General features: G+C 40.9%; 1 protein-coding gene across 1 annotated transcript in view; it reads left to right on the top strand.

The window, feature by feature from the left end:
• LOC104953129 (glutamate receptor 4-like) overlaps positions 1–23,102 on the top strand; it is a 35,476-nt gene that overhangs the window by 5,262 nt on the left and 7,112 nt on the right. Inside the window, exons 4-8 of the mRNA XM_010780056.1 lie at positions 13,535–13,774; positions 17,820–17,872; positions 18,107–18,238; positions 20,567–20,620; positions 21,388–21,546. Coding sequence (XP_010778358.1) covers positions 13,535–13,774; positions 17,820–17,872; positions 18,107–18,238; positions 20,567–20,620; positions 21,388–21,546 — 638 coding nt within the window. The remainder of the gene's footprint in view (positions 1–13,534; positions 13,775–17,819; positions 17,873–18,106; positions 18,239–20,566; positions 20,621–21,387; positions 21,547–23,102) is intronic.

Raw genomic sequence — 23,102 nt, forward strand, 5'->3', positions numbered from 1 at the left:
AATGTTCGTGGTAATTTGAAAACAAATGCCGGTGGTGTCGGACACACACGAGCACACACACGAGCACACACACACACACACACACACACACACACACACACACACACACACGAGCACACACACCAACACTGAAACCCATGAGCACAGACTACAGTTTAAAAAAGCAGAAATAAAATCTGAGCTGACGGTAAATGCTCCGTTTTAGTTTACACAGGATTCTTACGGTCATTAAAAACCTGGAAAAGTCATGGAAATGTAACTAAAGTTGCATCAAATATAATTTATATTTTAGCTAATCGCCGAAATATTAACGATATACTATAACATTAATAAATACTGTATCGTATAGTAATCAAATGTAAAATGGCTTTTAACTGACGAGGTGTTTTGCTGGTGAGAGATTTGAGTTGCGTTAGCATGTAGCAGCTAGTAAGCCTACTGGATTTGTTTTCGATAGACACAACATGTTTCAGACCTTATTTTCCTGTTCCATGTTCAAATAAACCATTTTCAGTGGTACCGCAGAGAAAGAGTTTTTTTGGTCATGGAAAATGAGGTAAAGGTCCTGGAGAATTGGTGAAAAAGTGTGAAATAGGTTCACCTGCTGAATTAAACTCCACGACTATAACTGCAGCCTGTCGTCACATCAGAGATATCTGATACGATACGATAAGAAGTACTTTATTGATTCCAATTTGGGAAATGTTTGTGTTGCAGCAGCATAAAAGACATGGCATCGTACACGAGAAATAAAAAAGACTAGAAATAAACAAGAAAGTAGAAAATATACATGTTGAATTCACCTGTAAGCTGCTTTGGTGGGAAAGGGGCTAAGGTGGTTCAACAGATCAGAGTTCATTTATTTAGCCCAATATCATACATTTCACATCGTACGAGGAAAACCTCACAAATAAACCCCAAATTAAGACTTTGAATTAATGAGCAAAACGTGTTTTAACGTGTTTTAAGTTGTGCTACATAACTCTTTTTTACTCATCTCAGAAATGATTGTTCTTTTTACTAAAGTACCATCCTCTGTTGGAGCTTGAATTGGTTTTATTCAACAACCAAACATTTAACCATCATGTTAACACTATTATGTTGTTAGAAGCAGAACATAACGCATGGATATCATTAACTAAATCAAAGTAATGATTATAAAAATAATAACAATATCGACTTCAGCGATTATTCAAGCGACAGAAAAAAAATCCATGACGTCATTTTTCATGCAAAACTGATGCTTCTATCTATTTGTCTTTAACATATATTATTAAAGAGAACATCTCTGGGTTTAGGACTGACAGATAGATAACTCTTAGAGCCTTTCCAAGTTCTCAACGTGCTTTAAATGACATATATTAGACATGTAATACATCGAATACTGTGGAGCAATTCCAGGGTGAAGTGTCTAACCCAAGGACACAGCGGCATGTTGACTGCAGAGGGGATTGAACCAGTGCTGATCAGCGCAATAAACCACTGAGCCACACCCTCCTATATATATAAAGACATCACATTGGACTTTCAAAAAGTGGGAGTTTCATCTCAAAGCCACCTTTCTGTTCAAACTTCTAGTATTGAGGAAACGTGAGACTGATAGTCACATGATGGCTCCGTAATGATTACTCTTCGTGATAATGAGCTCCTGGAGTCGTGTGAGTGTTACAACGTGTTGCGTGTTTATTTGGTTACTCCACCTTCGAGTCCTGCTGCACAAAGTGTAATCGTCTCGCTGGTATCTGAAGCAACACGCTCAGCACGGTGTTGATTCAGCCCGGCAACGCGCCATGCACTCATCAGAGATCAAAGAGGACAAAGGCTGAAATAAAGACTTCACCCTCGGATCATTTAGATGTCATGAGTCACTCGATGATACCTCAAACTCTTTGTTTTGTGCACCATGGAGACATCAGAGGAACACAGTGTGCTGTTGGAGGTGAGCTGGGGCGAACAGCAGCTACACTTTACCAACACTTAGTTCAGCAAAGACTTCTCACACAACTGAAGCCGAGTGATTGATTTCTGCCACTGTATGCTCACTGCTGCCTCGGGAAGGGAGACACACGGTCATAGTGGCCACACGGTGGTACTGCAGCTTCATGTGACGCAAAAAAGAATTGTTCCCATTGGCGGACATCGGGAACACTCATGTGTGCATGCTCCATGATGGGCTCAATGGGTGCCGAAGATTTCCTGAATATCCAGCGGACGTCCAGGGGACATCTGGGAAAAGATCATTAAGGGGAGATGTAGGAAAGTTCTAGGCAAGATCCAAGATAGATACAGGATAGACCCGGGAAGTATCTAGGAAAGATTGAAGATAGATCCAGGGTAAATGCAGGAAGGTTTGGGGTATGTTTTTCTTCTTTGACAGGAGTCAGGCCATTTTAGCTTCCTGAGCAACTTTGATAGGAACGAGCACGGTCTCTAACTCTGAACCCAGTCCCAGAGTATCAGTTCTATCCATGACCTCCACTCCCTCTTCCCTTTCTGCTCAGACCTGCAGGACCAATCCTCGCTAAACGCAGTGTTGTTTTCTCTACCCCCCCATTCAGTCTCTGCCTTCACACAGACTGAGTCTCTACACGTCTGATTCTACTGTGTGTGTGTGTGTGTGTGTGTGTGTGTGTGTGTGTGTGTGTGTGTGTGTGTGTGTGTGTGTGTGTGTGTGTGCGTGCGTGCGTGCGTGCGTGCGTGCGTGCGTGCGTGCGTGTGTGTGTGGCTGCTGTGTCATGCTGTGAGCAGATATGCTCTGAGCCACTGTTTTGCCTTGGGCCTGTTTTTTTGCTAGGTTTAGTTTAACAAGATGTATAGCTTGCTTCAGTGAACACAGGTCCTAGGGATATTTTTTTATTGTTGCCATGATAACAAGAATAGTTTCATACCTTAAAGAGCATGATATTTAGAAGGTTGGAAAGCTTATTCCAATTACTGATTGAATGTTTAAAGGTTCTTTATACAACATTCAGAAAATAACTGCTTGTGAAAATGAAGTTACACATCTTCTGTTTGTGTTATTATATCCTTCGCTTTTCTTTGCTATCTAACCTAAGCCGGCCGAGTGTGCAAATCCCTCCTTGTATGTCCCAATTTCTGGCTAATCGCCCCCGCTCTGCACCACACTCCCACAGAGGTTACCTCTTATAACGCCATCTGACTTGCATCAGGAGTGCCCAGCCTCCTGTGGTTGTTTGGACTTTAACATTGTTAGCACGGACATCACAGCTAGCCGCCACCATCTAAGCTGCCTCTATGATTGTTCTTAACATTAAAGATGCGAGCCGTGTGCTGGCTATCCCTGAATGCCGCATTAAGCACACAAATTATAATTTGCCATGAATTTACATCAGTTTTATGTATTTCAGCAACCAAACTGCATTATTTCCATACTGATGTCGTTACAATGTGAAGCTGTGTTAGCCTAGCAACCAATACTGCATTTAAGGACCCTGATTATACACCCTGTCTTATCTGCTCTGGTTTGAATATGCTTTAAATGCAACAAATAATCCTCCTGCTATTAGGCTGTGGTCGAGTGCATTTCTATTGCATACAACATGGAGCATTAGACAAAACCATAGCCCTAACTTCACCTAAACTAACATAGGTCCTACATTAAGTACATGTTGTAGGCATTTGCATGTCATCTGGCCAATAAAGCAAATAGTTTCAGCTGTGTTTCCTTAGGTGCTTTGTTACAGCATCAGTCTAAAGAGTCTCTATCTTTTTCTGGTTATAGTATGATGCATGATGTAGATACTTCATCATAACTCACTTGCTGCTCAAGGCAATTGTCTACTGTATGTTTTTGCATGACAAAATATGTACAATATTTGCCTTAATACATTGTGTGGGTAATGCCTCGTTTTGACAGGAGAGCAACAACCCAGGCCAACTCTGTCACTGTGTGTGATGTGTGTGTCTGTTTTTGCACCACAAGCCTGATCTTCCAAGTAATGTGCTGAGCTACGAAATATGAACTTAAAACACTAATTGGATGTCACAAAAATATGTTAATTTCCTCCTGACTTCACAGAAGAGGAACCGATGGAGGATCAGTCTTGTCCATGGCTCATTGGACAGAGATAGTATCAGATAATACATACGAACAAACCCTCAGTGTTCAATCGCATTCGCATGTAATTGCCTCACTCCCAATTTTCTTGTCACTGTCTTTTTTCACGTTTGACTGAATCGCAGAAATGCCACAAACTTAATGGTCAGTCATTATGTATGTCCATGATTCCTTTTAAAGTCCAAGGCTTCGCGACACATCACAACAGGGTATTAGCAAACTCAAAAATTGGCTATTTATATAATGTCAAAATCACAGTCCTGCATTCCATTTGTTATTCAGAAAGTAGAGAGCATTTATTTCCACCAAAAAAATAATATAAACACTAAATATCAGGTTTTTCAAACAGCAAATCTTACATCTGTCTTTCAAAGTATTAATTTAACTGCCTGTGTTAATTGGGATCATGCAAAAATAAAAGGTAAATCCAAAAACAATAAATAATGTAAACAAAAAAAAGATTAACTGAAGTTACATTTTAGCATATTTTTATGAGCATGTTGTATATTATAAAATACAAATACAGACCAAAGACATACAAAAGATATGAAGACTTTAACATACTTGTTTTTGCCCTCAGTAGTGTACACAAGTCTTTATCTCAGGATGTGTACAGCTACAACAACAAACTCTAACAAGGTAAGCTTGTATGTAATTGGAGGCGAAGCCCAGGGCATGCACATGGTTACTGAACAGTCAGAGGACACACTTTAGAACGATAGAATACAAATGTAAATGTTCATTTTAAAGAAAACAAATAAAGCTAGTATTGTGGGGGCACCAAATACACACATTTCTGAAGGCTCTCTCTTGCAGTAGATTAATCAATAGAGGAAAACCAATTAGAGAAACAAGTTAATAAGCTTTCAAAGAACAATACGCGAAAGAGAAACAAGACAATGTGTAAGCTGGTTGGAAACTCGAGCGCAGATCGATGCCAGCATCGTCCCTTTTGTATCCTGAACATTTACACTTGTGAGCAACAGAATGTGGAAGCCAGTTACATTCCCAAAACGTACCTTGTATATTTTACCTTGCGATTTTTTAATAAAAGAAAGCACTTCATATGCCAAGAGTGAAAATGCAAGTGTTCAAAATGATACTCAAGTGAAAACTAAATCATTGCAGTTGTGTGGCTGATTAATGATTATCTCTTTTTCTTCTTATTAGACTGCACAAGGGAGTAAGCCATGTTTCAGCAACAATTAGCATATTCACTAACAGGCCACCAAAGGCCATAGAGATAGCTGACCCCACTCTTAGGCCCTCATTTCCCCCAATCAGTGCTCTTATTCTTAGACCCTTCATTCGTGCAGCCTTAAGGAAAGGACCTGGAGGAGAAGTCGTGGGGGGGGGGAGAAAGTGCAAGGTGCAAGGAAATGGAAGAATGTAATCAAAGAGAATAAAGAAGTGACAGTGGAGTCTGGCTGTTCTACCCAGGAGCCTTTTTCTCCTTCTGCCCCTGACCTCTGACCCCATATTCAGCCCTGTATTCATTCACGGGTGACCGAAAAAAGAAAACAAAACTGTGTATTCTGGATGGCCTTTGAGGCAGCTCTGTGCATGTCTGAGTTTGAACCTGAGTATGTTTGTATTTTCTGCATTAATTGAAATGCAAAGAAGACACACACACACACGCACACATGCACACACACACACACGCACACGCACACATGCACACACACACGCACGCACGCACGCACGCACGCACGCACGCACGCACACACACACACACACACACACACACACACACACACACACACACCACGCACACATGCACACACACACGCACGCACGCACGCACGCACGCACGCACGCACGCACGCACGCACGCACGCACGCACGCACGCACGCACGCACGCACGCACGCACACACACACACACACACACACACACACACACACACACACACACACACACACACACACACACACAGACATTTCCATCCCCTTATTTTCCTTCACTGGCCTGCAGGGCAGCATTTACTCTCTCTCTCTTACTCTCTCGTTCTCCCCCTTTGTGTACATTCAGTATATAACTTCAACATCCAATTTCTTCTGCTTCTTTTCCTACCTCTATGTTTTCTCTGTAGTGTCTACTTGGCACACGTACTCTCTCCCTCATCCCTGTCTGAGCCCCTTGTGGGTTTTGAAAACTACTCTCTTCCTCCTTTGCTCTTTTTCTCTCTCTCTGTTTGTCCTTTCTTCCCCTCAATGAGTGCCACTGAAGTCCTCTTTTCCTCTCTGCTTGAGGCAGTTATGTGAAAGAGGGACAATAGGCAGACAGCAGAAGGAGGCACACAGAGGGATGAATGGCATCATTCACAAGCAACACACACACACAGCGCACATTACACTATCACTCTCAATAATCACTGCCCTGTTTATGAAGCTATTGCGGCTCAGTTATCTTGTAAACTATGTTCTGGTGGAGCGGATCAGATATGAAATCCATAAGGTGGCTGAACTCCCCTGCCAGACTATTGATTGGAAAGCTTTATTTTTTATCTTGTCTTTATGATGCTGCTGATGAGCACACTTGAGGCCTGTATTAACTGAACATGGCATATTGGCAACCTCTATATTATAGATTTATTTTAATGAAAAAATTAATAACATATCTATGAAAAATAACTTAAACTAAGCACATGTCTCTGGGAAGGACTTTACAGTTCTATTTGATTCACCAAAGATGTAATTGGCCGAAAACAGTCAGTGCTTAAAAACTTCACCCATAGGCCTTCTCAATGTTGTGTTATGAAATAGTGAGCATGCCTTCTTGCACAATATCGATCCTCAGGCTTTTATCTTGTCAGCATAACATTGCTACTTAGGACGGATGAGTTGTTGTTTCTGGGCTAAAATGTAGAATAAATCATGTTTATCTTCGAACGAGGAGTAATTGTTTAAAGTCTAACGAAATGCAAAGGCTGCTCATATATATTCTATTCTTTTATAGTTTTTGTGATGATGTCATTTGTATGGCTTGTTCTTATCTCTACAGTATTTTTTCGTTCGTAAATCCACTGTAAAAAAAACCACTAAAGCATCACATTTGACACAATTCTAACCTCTGAGGTTGCATTGGTGTATTTTTCTAAGACGTTCCTCTATTGTGTCATAAACTACAGAATGTTGTAGGCTAGAGGAACAAGTTGAAAATCCATACAGGGTCTGCCTTCTCCGCCAAAAATGGATCTCCACCCAGTGTCTTCTGTCTTGTCTTTATGCTACACTCAAACAGAGCTGTGGTGCCATTGTCATTATAAAATAAGTGTTTTAATATTTCTACAGAATAACCCTTTCGCCTTTGTGTCCATATAGCGTTTTTTCACTGGCAGAAGAGTGCTGCCAGGGAACTGGGGAACACTTCCTCTAAGCGTTATCAGAACAACACTCCCTGCTTTTAAATGACATCAAAATCATAACAACATATCACACCTCTAACCGCCATTGTCATACTATCTCATACAATTGGCCCTTTGCTTTGTATTATCTATAATGGTTACTATCTATCTGTGTGCCATTGATTTTTTCACAATGATCATCATCCAGAGGATTCTTAGTTGCCTGAAAAGGAGCCACAGTAACGATAACAGTGAATAGAGACTTTGAACTACAGTAGAAGCATTAAGAGCAAGATGATCTGAGTACTTTTGCACAAATACTTGGTGCAAAATGTGTTTTAGATTGTAGCACACCAAGTACTAAATGAACCATTTTATCTGAAGCAACTTACAATAAGTGCATTAAACCAAGACACAAACTAAAAGAAGCCAGAATCATGCTGGTACATGAGTTATCACAAAGTCAAACCTTATAAGTGCTAGTTTCAAATAAGACCCCATTTTCTAAGTGCTAATTTATTTATTTTGTATTAACCAAGCAGCAGTTGAAACAGGTTTGTTTTTTTGTCTGAGACGGAAGATGCGTAGAATCTCTGCTGTCGTTATATCAATGGGGGGCTTGTTCCACCATTTTGCAGCCAGTATAGCAAACAGGCATGCTTCTGTTGAGGAGGACCTGGGTTTGACTCACAGTGATGGAGACGTGAGCAAATTGGCCGAGAGCGCACTCGCAGGAGAAAGGAACAGATTTCACCATGTCCTGGATGTAGGACTGGCCAGATCATTTTGCAGAATGGTAGCCCAGTAACAGTGTCTTGAGGCAGATTTTGGCAGACATTAAATGGAGGGGAGGAGTGGTGTAATGTGGGAGAACTTCAGTAGGTAAAGACCAGACCGGCTGCTGCATTCTGGATAAGCTAGTCTATACTTTACAACTTACTTTCCATTATTTTTGACCATATATGTTGTTTTGCTGTTATATACTGACAACATGCGAAAGGAGGAGAGGCCTTTCTTGCATTTTGTGCATTGTGTGTTTTAAATTGTTTCATGTTATCTACAGGTTTGCCAGTTCACCTGTAATGCAGGGCTGGGTGTGATGATCCTGATGGTGTTTTATGAATGATTTAACTATTCTGCTCAGCTCTGGCTGCTGCAGACTGCAGGGGCAGCTGTGACTGGCACACAAATCTCTGCCCTGGTATCTGGAAACACTGCACAGAACACACAGTCCCCCTCATATACAATCATCATTATAAGGAGAAAAAAAGACAATAACTTAGCATTGAATAACAACTAAATAAGGCATTATTATATCATGTAATTAATTATAACTCAAGTAATATTACAAGGCGAGGGTACAGGGGGTCAATACAACAGTTAAATCATAAGATTATAGATGACTTATTTACATTTTAAGAAGTAACATCTTGTTAATGTGTTTTTTCAAATAGTCCCAACAAAGATATGAATACAACCATTTTTATAAAATAATAATCTGTATATGTTTTTGATGAAATAAAGGAAACATCGCAATTATAAATTCCATAAAAAAAAAGAAATTGGTTTCAGTGTAAAGCATTATCCTGTATTTCTGTTGTACACACTTGATCTTATGTCTGTCTTTACCCCTGAGAGCGCCTATCAAACACTGGAGATAAATAGGCAGTTTTACCCAGCATGCACCTACCATTCCCCTGGTGAGATCTATGTAATTGAAAACAGTGAGGCACAGAGATCTCCCCATTTTCCTTCATTGAATGTTTAACCTTTAAAGACCCCTTTTTGTCGTTGTTTGAGAGGGACAGGGGACGTTTATGTGGAAAAAGCAGCTCAACAGTTGATGCCTCATAAACGTGGTGCACATTATCTGAATGCAGAAACCCCGGCGATTATTTTGAGATTCAGCACAGCACTACCTTAAAAGACATTTACTGTATAATTCATGCAAAAAACGTAATTTTTCCCAAGGCTGCATGGGATTAGCATTAAGTGGGAATGTATGTAAAGGGTTGACTTGCGGGAACATTCATTTTAATTTAGACATCTCGAGGTGAGAGGTCAAAGGACCCCTGTGAGTATGGCCAGGCATTTCCTCGCTAATGTAGTCTAACTTCAACCTTAAATGGTTTTGAAGTCAGAATCCAGTCAGTGATTGTCTCTCAGCATAAAGTAACATGTCAAAGAAATTAATAGTAGAATATAAACAGTTGCTGTTTTCTGTTTGGGTAAATAAGTTCAACGATTCACTGAAATATATTTTTTGGACCTGGAATAAACAGAACCTAAGTAAAAGAAAAAGGAACCTGAACGCGACATCATTCATCTCACTTTTAGAGCCTACACCCCTAGAGGTTACAACTGTAAATGTCTGAAATATTAAATGTCAGTGTAAGCCACTAGGTGCTCCCTAATTATGTGGCTCATAAAAGCGTATTATTGACATTTACCTTCCTTCCTCTTGGTGTAGTATGCTGCAATGTAGGTAGCCCTGGGCATTGCCAGGAAAAGTACGGCTTTTGAACTAGTTTGTATTCTTCTTTCACTCAGGTGCTTCTTTTATCTTGGCCTTTACCTGCATGTAATAAGCGCTCACTGTGTCCTCGTGGTGTTTCTGTGATGATCTGGAGAATGTGTGTCTGCAGCAAGAGAGTTATTGTTCACTCTAATGGGTGAGAAACCCCTGCAGCATCAGGACTAGAAATCAGAAAGTTGAGTGATGGAGGAGGGGGCGGCTATGGTTGTGTGTGTACAAAGTGCATATAGGTGACTATGTGTGTAGTGTGTGTTTTACTTTTGATGTTGTGCAGTGACAGTAAAAGCAGGAGCAGGTTTATATGTGAGCATCTGTTCTTGCTGTCATGTGAAATACAAACAAGCAGCCGGACTGAAGACAGGAACACGATGCTGAGGGAGGTGAAGGGGGAGGTGAAGGGGGGGGGGAGAAGTAGAGAGAGAGGAAGGGGAGACACATGGGAAACAATTCCAGAGAAGTAAAGAGACCTAGATATTTGTCTGTGTAATATTATACTGCTTGAGCAACATATTTTCTTCCCTGTTATGCAAATTGGACAAATTGAATCTGAAAAAGAAGAAATATAGTGATGTGCCGAGTGTGCGGATGATTGAGAGGTCTCTCTACACGCGCAGAGACACAAATGAAATGAATCAGAGAGACAGGGATCGCTGCAGTGGAGGATACAAGGATGCTTAGGCTTGATATACTGTATAGTAATGCTGGTAAAGGAGGGTCGTTTTAAAGAGATTTATGGAGAAGACTGCACACAGAAAAAGCATGGTTTGACAGACAGAGGGAATAATTAAGAACCCGAAAAACACAGGAAACTGTACACAGAAAAAACGCACATATGCAGAACCTGAGAGAAGTGAGGGGGAGGCAAGGAGAGAGGTAGAGGAAGTCCCAGGAGACCTATTGTGTCCGATGCTTTTACTGTGGTGATGATGCACCCTGTCGCTATTCCCCTCCTCTCATTAAAGCTTTATGAGGCGAGCTTTGCACACACTTTATTACAATGACGCCACTGTCTGGCACATTCCTGCCTTGCGGCTGTTGGTGGTGGTGGTGGCGGGGGGGTAGCAGGGAAACAAGCCCATGGAGACGTACATCAGAAAGGGAAACATGGGGAAAATAACAGATATGGAGAGTCAGAGAGGCAAAGCCAGAATCACAAGGTGGAAACTAAGGGTATTTGAGGAGGTGAATGATAGGCGAGGAAAACAGGGAAAGTAGATGAGTAGAGAGTGAGATGTACATAGAGATGTTTGTTATGTGCTCTGGGCCTCTGTGTGTATGGTTGCAGAGGTCTTGGTGTTTAAAAATAGAATGGTTTGGGATTAACACTATCAATATTTCCTTATAGTTTCGATGGGGACCCAGGAGGTGGGTGGAACATAAAATGTGCAGACAGTGTTGTCACAAACTGCATCTAGGCCATTTGTTTCAGTCAAGTTTAAAAAGAAATTCATCATTCGACATGGGAGACGCAATACACTCCATGTCACTTCAATACTTGCTTTTGTTTTGCTGCCTTCCTTCAGTTTTTGCTCTGTGCCCTAAAACAGCTGGTCCCAGAAACACAATTTAATTCAGAAACAAGGGAATACCATTTGCCTTGACGATGCTGTCAAATAAATTCAGATGTGATTCATAGACAGGATAAAGACAGCATTTCTCCGCCATCACAAATAAATGGAAGGTATAATCAATCAAACTAAATATGAGGAAACATCTTAACTGTCTCTGCTTTCTTTTTGCTTCAATCCTAGTCATTTCGCTGTTATTTAGATTTGAGATTAGTTTTCTGAGCACCTCATTATAATGTCGAACTCAATGATTTAGTGAGAACATCTTTGTGCATTCCAGGTACTGAACTGTAAAATATAGCACCTGTCATAGTTCATCACACACAGTCTCATCTCCATCGCCATCTCTCAAGTCATGTTGCTATGATCTAAGCTATCAAATTAAACCTGGATGTGCAATAAAAATCATCCTGGAAAGCACTAAGTTTGTTGACTTTGAGGACGCAATGACTCAGCTCCTACTGAATGACGCATGCTACGTACGTATGCTAGTTCTCTGAATTGAAGACATTTAGCTCCTGTCATAATCTTAGGCTAAACCCCTGCCTTATCGCCTCCTGGGTGCAGGGGCCTTGGCTTTGTTTAATTGCCACGAGCCGAAAGCGTCAAAGCTGCATCTGCCTCAGTATATACCCCCACCGAGGCTTATAGCTGATAATGGAATTAATCTGAGTCCCAGGAGGAGGGAGAGAGGGAGGAACAGAAAAGAGGTGGCAGTCGCAAAGGGAGAGAGGGGGAAGCGATGAAGGAAAGTGGATGTTTGAATCTGAAAGAAAGAGGATGGATGCGGTGTCCGCGAGGGGGGGAAAGGTATGGGATGTAGTGATGCTGAAGGGGATCAAGAAAGGGAGAAAAGGTTACAGTGATGGCCGGCTGTTGCCAAAAGCAAAGTCTGCAGTCCCCCTGGCTTTCTGTTTACTCCAGTGTGACGTGTTACGGGGTGGAGAGTGAATTATGACGCAGGATAGAGCTCAAGCTCAAAACATGCTTGCCTGAAAGAATCTAGCCTGAAAGGATGAATGGGGCTGAAACAGAAAGGAGAGAGCGGAGGAAATAAGAGGATGAAAGAAAAACAACCAGTAAAGAGTGTAAAAAGAAAAATGAGTAGTCACTTCATTTGCTGAGTCGTAAGAAAGCGAAACACGTGTTTGTGTGCACGTTTCTTTTTTTGTGTTAAAACATAGTTGTGATGAGGCCGCACTGATGAACGACAAACCGTAGCAGAGGAACGATTTTTGAATAAGCGCGATAGCGGGGGGTGTCGGTGCTTTTCACTCAGCTCTGTCATGGTTGAAAGCTGCGGGGTGTTTGAAGACTGAGTCCCAGCGTTGTAGGAGAAAATTACTTCACATTTGAAGCAGCTTGGTCAAGGGTTTTTTATCTGCCGGTGTGTGTATATGTGTGTGTGTGGGCATGGATGACTTTTAAGGATGTTAGGCTCCAAGCAGGTGGGATTATTTGACTGTAATTTCCTTAACAACTGTGTAAGCAACCGCGCCAGTTTTGCTAGTGGGAACGATTTGGTGACAAAAAGTGTTAAATTGCTTGCCAGGGGCTAGTAGGGTTGTCTACTTTTCACCCATGTATGTGTGGATGGTTTTGCTTGTACTAAAACAGAGAGATCTTTTATTTGAATCCACAAATATGTCGCTTTTAGTTTTGGATAAAATTAAGATTTTTCAGGCTTTTAAAAAACTGATTGATGACTACAGTATTTCAAGATTTATCTGAGTTTGATGAGACTTTGTTTTGGTAAACCACTTACATACCGTACCACTGAGCCTAGTTAGCTGAGAGTCACTAAAACTGTTTAAATGTTGAACCATATTCCACATTGTGAATTTTAATTAAGCAACATGTGTCTTTTCCCTTCCTTCCTCTTATTTGCACATTTTTCTTATACTGTGCATTTGTGTTTTCTAATGCCTCTCCTCTTTTTTTACTTCCTTCATTTGAAATCCCTCCCCAACAACCCGCCCTCATTTTCTCTTCCTTCCTCACATCAGTCTGTTCTCAGTATTCAAGAGGGGTCTTCGCCATCTTTGGCCTTTACGATAAGCGCTCGGTGAACACGCTGACGTCGTTCTGTGGGGCCCTGCACATCAGCCTGGTGACGCCCAGCTTCCCCACCGAGGGAGAGGCTCAGTTCACCCTGCAGCTCCGGCCCTCCATCAGAGGGGCTTTGCTGTCACTTCTGGATCATTATGACTGGAGCCGATTTGTCTTCCTCTACGACACAGACAGAGGTAAAAGCACTATAAAGAATACATTAACAAGTTACATTGAAGAGTTGGTGTTCCAAATAAAATAACAAATGTCAAAATATTGGATATCTTTAAATGTATTTTTTGCGAAAGTTCTTTGGATTTTGTATAGGATTTAGAATGGGTTTCCATATAAACAGGAATAATCCTCCAGGGAAATCATCAATTCGTCCAGTAATATTGTTGGAGCCTTAACGGATTGTTCCTTTTATTATCCAATACAATATAAAGCACTATAAAGCGTTATTTCTGCAGCACAAGGGACAACAAATAATTATACGTTTATAAAATAAAAGTTAGAAAATAAGTAAAACAGAAACTATACAAGAGCAATTAATCTCCGAACTACAAGGCAAGCCGTTTATATAAGTACTCACAACCAGTGTTGTTCATAAGCTAATAATGGAATAATTACTATCTCAAGTGAGGGTGTGAAGAGTACAAAAGAGCAAATACATTAGTTATTTTTTCTCTCTGGGTTCAGGGATTGAAGGAAGAAATTGCTCGAATTTAGTGAGTCAAAGTACTCCACCAGTTTTAACATCAAAGTGCAGTAGCAGTTTATTTTAAACCCTGTATGATTCAAAAGAAAAGGGTCAGAGGCATCTTGGGGGATTATAGGGTAGTACGCAAAAGGGGCTGCTACTCAGTATTATAGTCTGCATTTACTGTATACCAGAGCTGTCCAAATGAATGTGACTGCAGTGAAGATGTGTCCTTATGGTACCCCCAGAGATTAGTCAAGTCTGATAACAAGACCTAACTGAGTGTATATATACTGTCTTCTATTGCTGGCCTTAAATTAAACAGTTAAAGGACTTTAAAACAGATTTCCAAATTAGCCTGGTTCCAAATAACTTTCTACACATGAATAATTATCCATAAATGTGGGTTCAGTTTGAAATGACGCAACAAAATTATAATATCATTATATCAAGTCGTAAGAATCTCTTTAAAGGTCTGTTTGCCTGGGATTATTTGGCCTGAATTTAACTCCCAAATGAAGCCTTGTTTTCTTGTTGAAAAAGTACAAAGGTTGTTCTTTTGGATATTTGCTCTCCTTATGTAAGGATCCAGCTGCAGAAACAGGAGTGTAATTTGGCAACTTTGAGCCAGAAAGTCGGGTTTGGCCTCAACTTCTGCAGCATTCACCTGGCTTTAATTTAACCATCCTATCATACACTGCACGTAAGTTAGGGGCCAGGCACAGCTGACGCCCTCGGCCCCTAACCACTGTCATGGGAATGCTTGGCACGTTATCTCTCTCCCTCTCTCTCACACACACACACACACACACACACACACACACACACACACACACACACACACACACACACACACACACACACACACACAACACACACACACACACACCACACCACACACACACAACACACACACACACACACACACGCTCAGAACAAGTCCCCGCCACAGGGAGAGATAACACAGGTCAATACATGACACAGAATCCGCTCAAACTAAGTCCCCGCCACAGGGAGAGAAACACAGGTCAAACATGACACAGAATCCCCAGACCATGGTATAGTGGCGTGTTAGAAAATCAGTGAGCTGCACAGTGTGTGTGTGTGTGTGTGTGTGTGTGTGTGTGTGTGTGTGTGTGTGTGTGTGTGTGTGCTCTGTGCTTCTGCCAGCCTTTTTTTCTTCCTCTGCACCCCCCGGGTACTAACCCAGACAACTAGGAGCATAGGAATAAAAAGGAGAGACAAGGGGAAGCAGGAGGGTTAAGTTAGGTGATTCAAGCCTGTGAGAGAGCCTAAAAGAGAGAAAGAAGGAAAGACAGGTGCGAGAAATAATAATAATAAGAGGACAAAGTTGAAGTAGATGAGAGGCACCTGAGGGAGGCTGGGGGGAGATTGCATTAGGGACAGGAAGAAGTCGTAAGAGGACAGACATGACTACAAGCCTTTGGGGATATACAGTAGCATATTACAGGAAAGGGGGTAAAGATGGAGATAAAGGAGGGAGAAATGGAACGGAGGATGGATGCCTAGAGTTTAGACTTTGCTCACCCTTGACTTGGCCATGGCAGGGTCCTTCATTATAGGCTCCCATCAGGCCCTGCTGCCGGTAATGTGCTGGAAAATGGGCAGTAACACTGATATCTGTTTTATGCTCACTGCTCTGCTCCACAGACAGCCTGCAGACACACACTCACAAACACAAATTGAGTATGTCCAGAAACCTGCACATGAGCATACAAATGCAATGTTTATACGACATGCAGTAGATGTATGTAATAAACATCTGAATGTGCCTTAATGGATAAATAAGGCAACTGTGGCACAGGGGGTAAAATAAGTGTATACAGTATATCAGAGAGTCACTGATTTGAATCCAGTTCTGCAGTCAACATATCGTAGTGTCCTTGGGCAATATTCTTAACCCCATAAGGGATCCAGATAAAAGGGTCAGCTGAGTGAAATGAATTATAATGCAAATTCAACAGTTCAAATGAACATGTACACATAAACTACTCTAAGACTAGTGTATCACTGAACATAAATACAATAATTTAGGGCTCAGACAAACCTTTTCACAAAATCTCTCTGTGGCAGGAATGGTGAAAGAACAAGCTGAACACATGAATATACTCCACACAGAAATACACTCACATTCCCACATACACACCTTGATTACCGAGGCTTCAGCTGTGCTTTCTGTTTCAAGTCAAGCAGTAAATTGCTACCTCCACATAAGCAGAAAAATAAAACGGATAACAGTTGGAACTGTTGCGCTGCAGTGTGTGTGTTTCATTTTGTCTTGTTGTGAGTGTCTGTGTGTGTCAGTGTCATAAAGACATACGCTGTGTGTATAAATGTGACTTTGAGTCAAGTGTGAAATTATTCAGTTTTTTTCCCAACACAATCCATTCTAGCTCAAAGCAGATTCAACCAAATACTTGGAGATTTGATAGAGATTACAACTATCCTCATGGTAACATTCAGTAGCTGTGTGCCAATAATGTGATCCTGGGTTGTCTCCCATTTATGTTATTTCTTCCACTTCCCCGTATCATTTATCTTAATTCATTATTGCTTGCGTGGCCACCAGCTGCACATAAATGTGAAACGTACCCTATATCACGTAGAGAGTCACATTCACCTGATTTAATCCTCCATTACTGTATGGGGAAAAAAATGTCCTTACTGTGTTTGGTTCTAGAATATCAAAATGATGAGTTGATTGAAGTGGAAGCGTGTTATCAGATCAAGTGCATTTTAATCAAAGTTAACTTCAGAACAAGAGGCATGAGAAGTGTAATGTCAATGAAATGTCACTATCAACAGTCTCCATTGTGTCGCCACATAACTCTTTGTTCTGATAAGCTTTCTGAGCTGTTTGATAAAGTGACATACAAGAAGGAGTGTTGCTTGAGTGCTAAGTGCTTTGGCCCCCTTTTGAAGAGAAAACATTACTGTGTTGCTTTTTCAAATAAGATGGACTGATACATCTGCTGGATATCATTTCACATCAAAGATTTGGGAAATACTGGTGTGAAGGGGCCCTATTATGCTCATTTTTGGGTTTCATTGTATTTTGTGCCTCTTCTGTGACATGGGAACATGCTTTAATGTTCATAAAGTGCTTTATTATTCTCATACTGCCTGTGCTGCAGCATCTTTTTTCACCCTCTGTCTGAAACCAGAGCCCAGTCTGCTCTGATAGCTAGCCGGCTCTGTTGTGATTGGTCAACCGCTTCGACATATTCCACCCCTTAGCCTATCATGTACAATGTGTTTGAGCGCTAGCCAAAATAACCATGAGTGTTACATAGTGATGTCACTACGTCCTTGAAGTAAAAAAAAAAAGGACTATAATTGAGGCGTGTCAGGCAGAGGGGAGTGTGTGGGAGACCAGACCATTTACATGCACTACAGGAAACGGAAAACCAAAGAAAAGCATAACTTGCAAAAAAATGCAATATATTAGAACCCCACATGCCAAGAAAACAGTATTAATTCTCTCTTTCTCCCTTTTCCTCCCTTTACTCTCTGTTGTCTAGGTTATGCAATACTGCAGGCAATTATGGAGAGAGCGGGGCAGAACGGATGGCAGGTCAGGACACACACACAAAGACACACAGATTCCTGGAAACGGGCAGGAATGTGCAAGGACACTCATCATCTCATGTTAAGCCACCACACTTAATTACATCAATGTTTTTGTACTTCATTCCTCAAACACAATTCTTAAAAAAATGTTGCCGTGTGTTCATGACATTTATCCGATACTGTTGTGTTTGTTATGCTTACACACACTTCCTGTATGTATGTATATATTTTAACCCAGGTGAGTGCTATCTGTGTGGAGAGCTTCAATGAGGCTGCATACCGCCGACTCTTAGAGGACCTGGACCGACGTCAGGAGAGAAAATATGTTCTTGACCTGGAGCCTGAGAGACTACAGAGCATCCTAGAACAGGTAATATCATAATACTTCAAGCCAAAGTTACTTTGCACCGGACAGAAAATATGAAGCTGCTATACATGAGAGAAGTAATCTGGCGGGAAAAGCACCTTATATCAAAATGCAACCATTTATGAGAAGAAATAGTATTCTTGAGCTTGTGTGCCGTATAAATGGTAGGATGAAAAATGTACTGATTAACTCGAGAATGTACTTATAAGTTGAGTTCAAATTAAACTTTTTTATGTTGTGGTTATTGACGGCTTTTGCTGTGATTATTGCTGTACATTACATAGTGCCTTACTAAACACTGTAGTGCCCAGCTAGAGCACACAAAAGAAAGAAAGAAAAACCCTGCTAGCTTACTGCAGGCACAGGATGATATTTGAAAATGATCTGGAACCTGAAAGACCCTGAAGCATTTTAGATCATGAGATACTGCTTTATATTGAGACCACACTATGGTTAAAGATGCACTCTTACTATCGCTCAGATTCTAACAGACAGGGCAGAGATTACATAATTGAACTGGACTTAACAGCTCTTAACACTGAATAATGAGCTGCAAACACACCACAATAAGCCACAGACAACAGAGAACGCTGTTTTGGGAAGTAATTAAAAGCAGAACCTTTTTAAGAAATTCAAGTTATCTTGCGCTGCCAGTTATAGCACCCCATATTGGTTTTTTTCACTGCATTGCTGGTGTCTGTCTGCCTGCTGACTACTTCACTCAGCCAGTCACCACAGCACTCCTTATGCTTTCTGACATCTGGAGAGAAAACAAGGTTTTAGTTTATCCCTGGAGTTCATAACAGGGAGTGAACAATGTGTCTTCTCCAACAGCTACTTCAGTGTATGATTGCAGTAAACACACCATACTGTCCACTCAGATACAGTGAGTGAGTGAGTGAGTGAGTGAGTCACCTGTCATCACATGTGATCCTCTGTCTGCATATATGACAAACTCAGTGTAACAGCTAAACACTAGTGCTAACATATAATTGGCTACCCCTCCCACACATACACAACTCTCATATTGCTAATAATGCAGTATATACCAGTGCACAATATACGCAAAAATAATATACACACCAGCTTTCGAATACACTTACTCATACAACACACACACACACACACACACACACACATACATACATAATGAGACAGACACTCGTACTCAAACACACGCTCCCAACAAAGTGTGTTCTGCAGTGCTGGCATTGGCAAGCGCCCATGCTCTGAGACAGAGACTGCTCTGTTTGACTGCTCCTGCCAGCTGCGATCTGTGTGTGTGTGTGTGTGTGTGTGTGTGTGTGTGTGTGTGTGTGTGTGTGTGTGTGTGTGTGTGTGTGTGTGTGTGTGTGTGTGTGTTTCTGTGTGCGTGTTCATGGGAGCATCTGTATGTGTTAGTACTTTGCTATTGATATTTGGCGAGAGAAACAGAATTAAAAATATCTATGCAATTTATTAATTAAGTTAAGGCACCCCGCTAATTTGGAGAGCCTTTTTCCTCTTTTGTCAAAACTCTAACAATGCTTCATATCTTATTCTACATCCCAATGTCCAGATGTAACACAGATTTCTAAGTTGAGTAACATTAAACTTGACTTCCCTACTATGCCATACTGTTAGCCATGCAATTTCAGTAGATGGAGTGGATCATCTTGGACGTGGGTTTGTTGTTGGGATAGCTGAAAAGCGTTAAAAAGGTGTTTTTATATGTTCCCACTTATTATATCTACAAAATACTATTTTGTGTACAAAAAGGAAAGGCTTTGTCTTTTTATTTTATTTTCTATAAAGCAATCATCAGTTATCCCAAAGCAAGTTAAATCATTCTTCCTGCACGACTTGGGGTTTTTACATGAAGTTGGAATACACAGGGTTTTGTGTGTGTGTTCTTTATAGAATACTTTTATTGGAGGTTATGCTTGAAAACAGTCTACATTGGTGAATAAAAGCAATGTTATTTCCATTTTTCTTACAATAACAACTTTATAGCAAGCTGGACGGATTAACACAGCCCCAACGGAGCCAACACATTGCAGCAGCTCTCTAAACGTTCCAAGAGGCAGAGCCAGTGTGGTACCACGGTCCTCACAAGCTCATCACTCTGCTTTTAATCAGTTTGACTATAACCAAAGCCACACATGGGAGGGAGTCTCTTTATTATTTGTAGATGGACTCCCCCTCCCATGCTCTTAAACTAAATTGAAACCAACTTTATGTTATCAAGCATGGTAATTCAATGGTGCATCGTTTAAAGTGAATCCTAAACACTACATGCATTATCATTTGATAGCAAAGACATTTATAATCTTTCTCTGTTTTTCTTTCCAGGCTGTCAGTGTGGGGAAACATGTGAAAGGTTACCATTACATCGTAGCCAACCTGGTAAGAACCTTTGATAACATTCCTTTGCTGTGTTTGTTTTATTTTTCAAGATGTCTAACAAAAAGACAAACAAACAGGACCAATATGAAGTCTTAAAAATTGGAATAAGCAATAAAAATACAATCCCTGCTGTTAAGCTATTATCATAAAAAAGTGTTTTACTCATCCGAGAGTAGATTTTTTTTTTGCGGTTATTAGCAGTAAAATAAACCATGTTTCTTGGTTCCATATTGATCTTTTTAAAATTACCTCCATTGTCCCTTTCACATTATCTCTCCTCAACAAAGTCAGAGCTGCATGTAGCAGCTGGAATTGTCTTTCACCACATGAAGTATCGCTTTAACCTTAATCTTTAAAATCTGTTCCACCACAATTCTCTTTGAAACTGTTAAAAAGGGTCCATTAAGCTCAGGTCAAGGATAGGCTTTCAGCAATTAGCATCCATCACCCAAAGATCACCCTCACATGTCTCCACCTCTGCCTTGGCCTGTTCCCAAATGGATCCCTCTTCAGGAGCACTTAACTACGAAGTGTCACTCATCATGAGCTCACTCTCTCAGCTGGAGAAGTCACTCCATATTCAGTGGGGGTACAAATAATCAAATAAACGTTTGCAGTTTGAGAAAATATGATTTTTGTCAGCAGAGGTCCACACAATGTCAGAGGATTTTGTAGTACACTTCCACTCTGTGATTGCAACATCCTATGTTTCACCTCTACATCTCTCTGTCTCTCTCTCTCCCTCTCTCACTATCTCTCCTTCACAGGGATTTAAGGACATATCTCTGGAGAGGTTCATGCATGGCGGTGCCAATGTGACTGGTTTCCAGCTGGTGGACTTCAGCAGGCCTATCGTTATTAAACTGATGCAGCGCTGGAACAAACTGGATCAGAGAGAGTACCCGGGATCTGAAAGCCCACCTAAGGTGATCAAATATGCTGTCTCATCCTTAAACATAAGGAGAGGAACAAGCTGCCACTACCTTAACAAATATCATTTTTAATTGGTGCAATAGCGGGTTATGTTATGGAAATGTTCTACCTTAGGCCACTTCTCTTTCAGGAAACAAAAAAGCAGAACAGTACTCAATTAAGCCTTTTTCCATGATATAACACATTGGTACCATACAAAACACGAAGATATTTGCAGTGAACGCACACGCACACACACACATTGAGTCGTCGTGACATTAGTGTGGAAATTCTTCTTCATGCATGAAATTCACTATGGAAACCAAATGTGCAGCCTCTTTACACAGGTAACCCATCACAGGGTGATATGCTGCATTTGAACCATTCAGAGTGTGATATGGTGCATTTGGTACAGCTTCTAAGCCAATCAGAGTGTGACCTCAGGCTGTTGGAGAGGTGAATTGGCTGAACCTACTATCATTGAATACATCAATTGTTCTATGATTAACGTGATGCATGCAGATTCAAACTATATTTCCTCTCTGAACGCATTAACCCTCAGTCCCCCTCTCTCTGTCGCTCATCCACACACTCACTCAGGCCATATGCTCTTATACCAGCTAGATAAAAGACAAACTTGTGGTTGCAATTGCGCCTGGCTTTGGTCCTTTTTCACACGGTTAGACTGCAATCTTAAAAGCTTGCGCATGGCATTTTGCAAGTTGTTTCTTTATAGTATATAAACTCATACTTAATGCAGGGCAGGGGAGTAAACTGAGATGGGCAACAAGACTAAATCTCCTTCCTGCACCATATTTCTCTGATCTTATTGTACCACCAGACTATTAGGGGGCAACTTTTTATATAAGCTACATTTCACATAATTTCTTATTATGTTAACGTTTACATTTAATAATGTTTAATTTGTATCTGTTTATTTCATTTAGGAATTATATTTGTTTGATTTTCAGTATTTATGAATATAAACAAAATTATAACCATCAAACATCTGATTCGAAAATGCATCAAAATAAACACATTTGATTGGCTGCTATTCAATTTCATTTAGATCCAGTCAAATGACCTGCTGTAGGTCACAGGGACTCACTACATTGAACACTTTCCCCTTCATTGCTTCAATAGTCTCTCTTACTGCCCTTACTGTCCTTATAACCCTCTCTATTCACCAACTTGAGTGTCCATTTCCTCTCACTGCAAATGTCCCTTTTTCTGTCACATTAGCGCACCTCTATTTCTATCCAATTCCCCTTTCTTTCTGTCGCTGTTTTCATCCCCTTCTCTTCGTTTAGCACACCTCCTTTGACCGGACACTGACCTGCTGCCAATTGCGCTTGATTTGTGCATATATTAAATCAAATGTGTCCACCTACCCATTAAAAAGACATCATACAGCAGCTATCTGTAGTTTCCTCTCTGGCTCACACCCAACTTGCAGTCCCTCTCAGAAAGACACACACACACACACACACACACACACACACACACACACAAACAGACGGACAGACAGGTGGATGTTTCTCTGAGGTTGGAGGAAGGATTTCAGATTTTC

Source organism: Notothenia coriiceps, unplaced genomic scaffold (assembly GCF_000735185.1).
Source record: "Notothenia coriiceps isolate Sejong01 unplaced genomic scaffold, NC01 NC01_scaffold00021133, whole genome shotgun sequence".
NCBI lineage: Eukaryota > Metazoa > Chordata > Actinopteri > Perciformes > Nototheniidae > Notothenia > Notothenia coriiceps.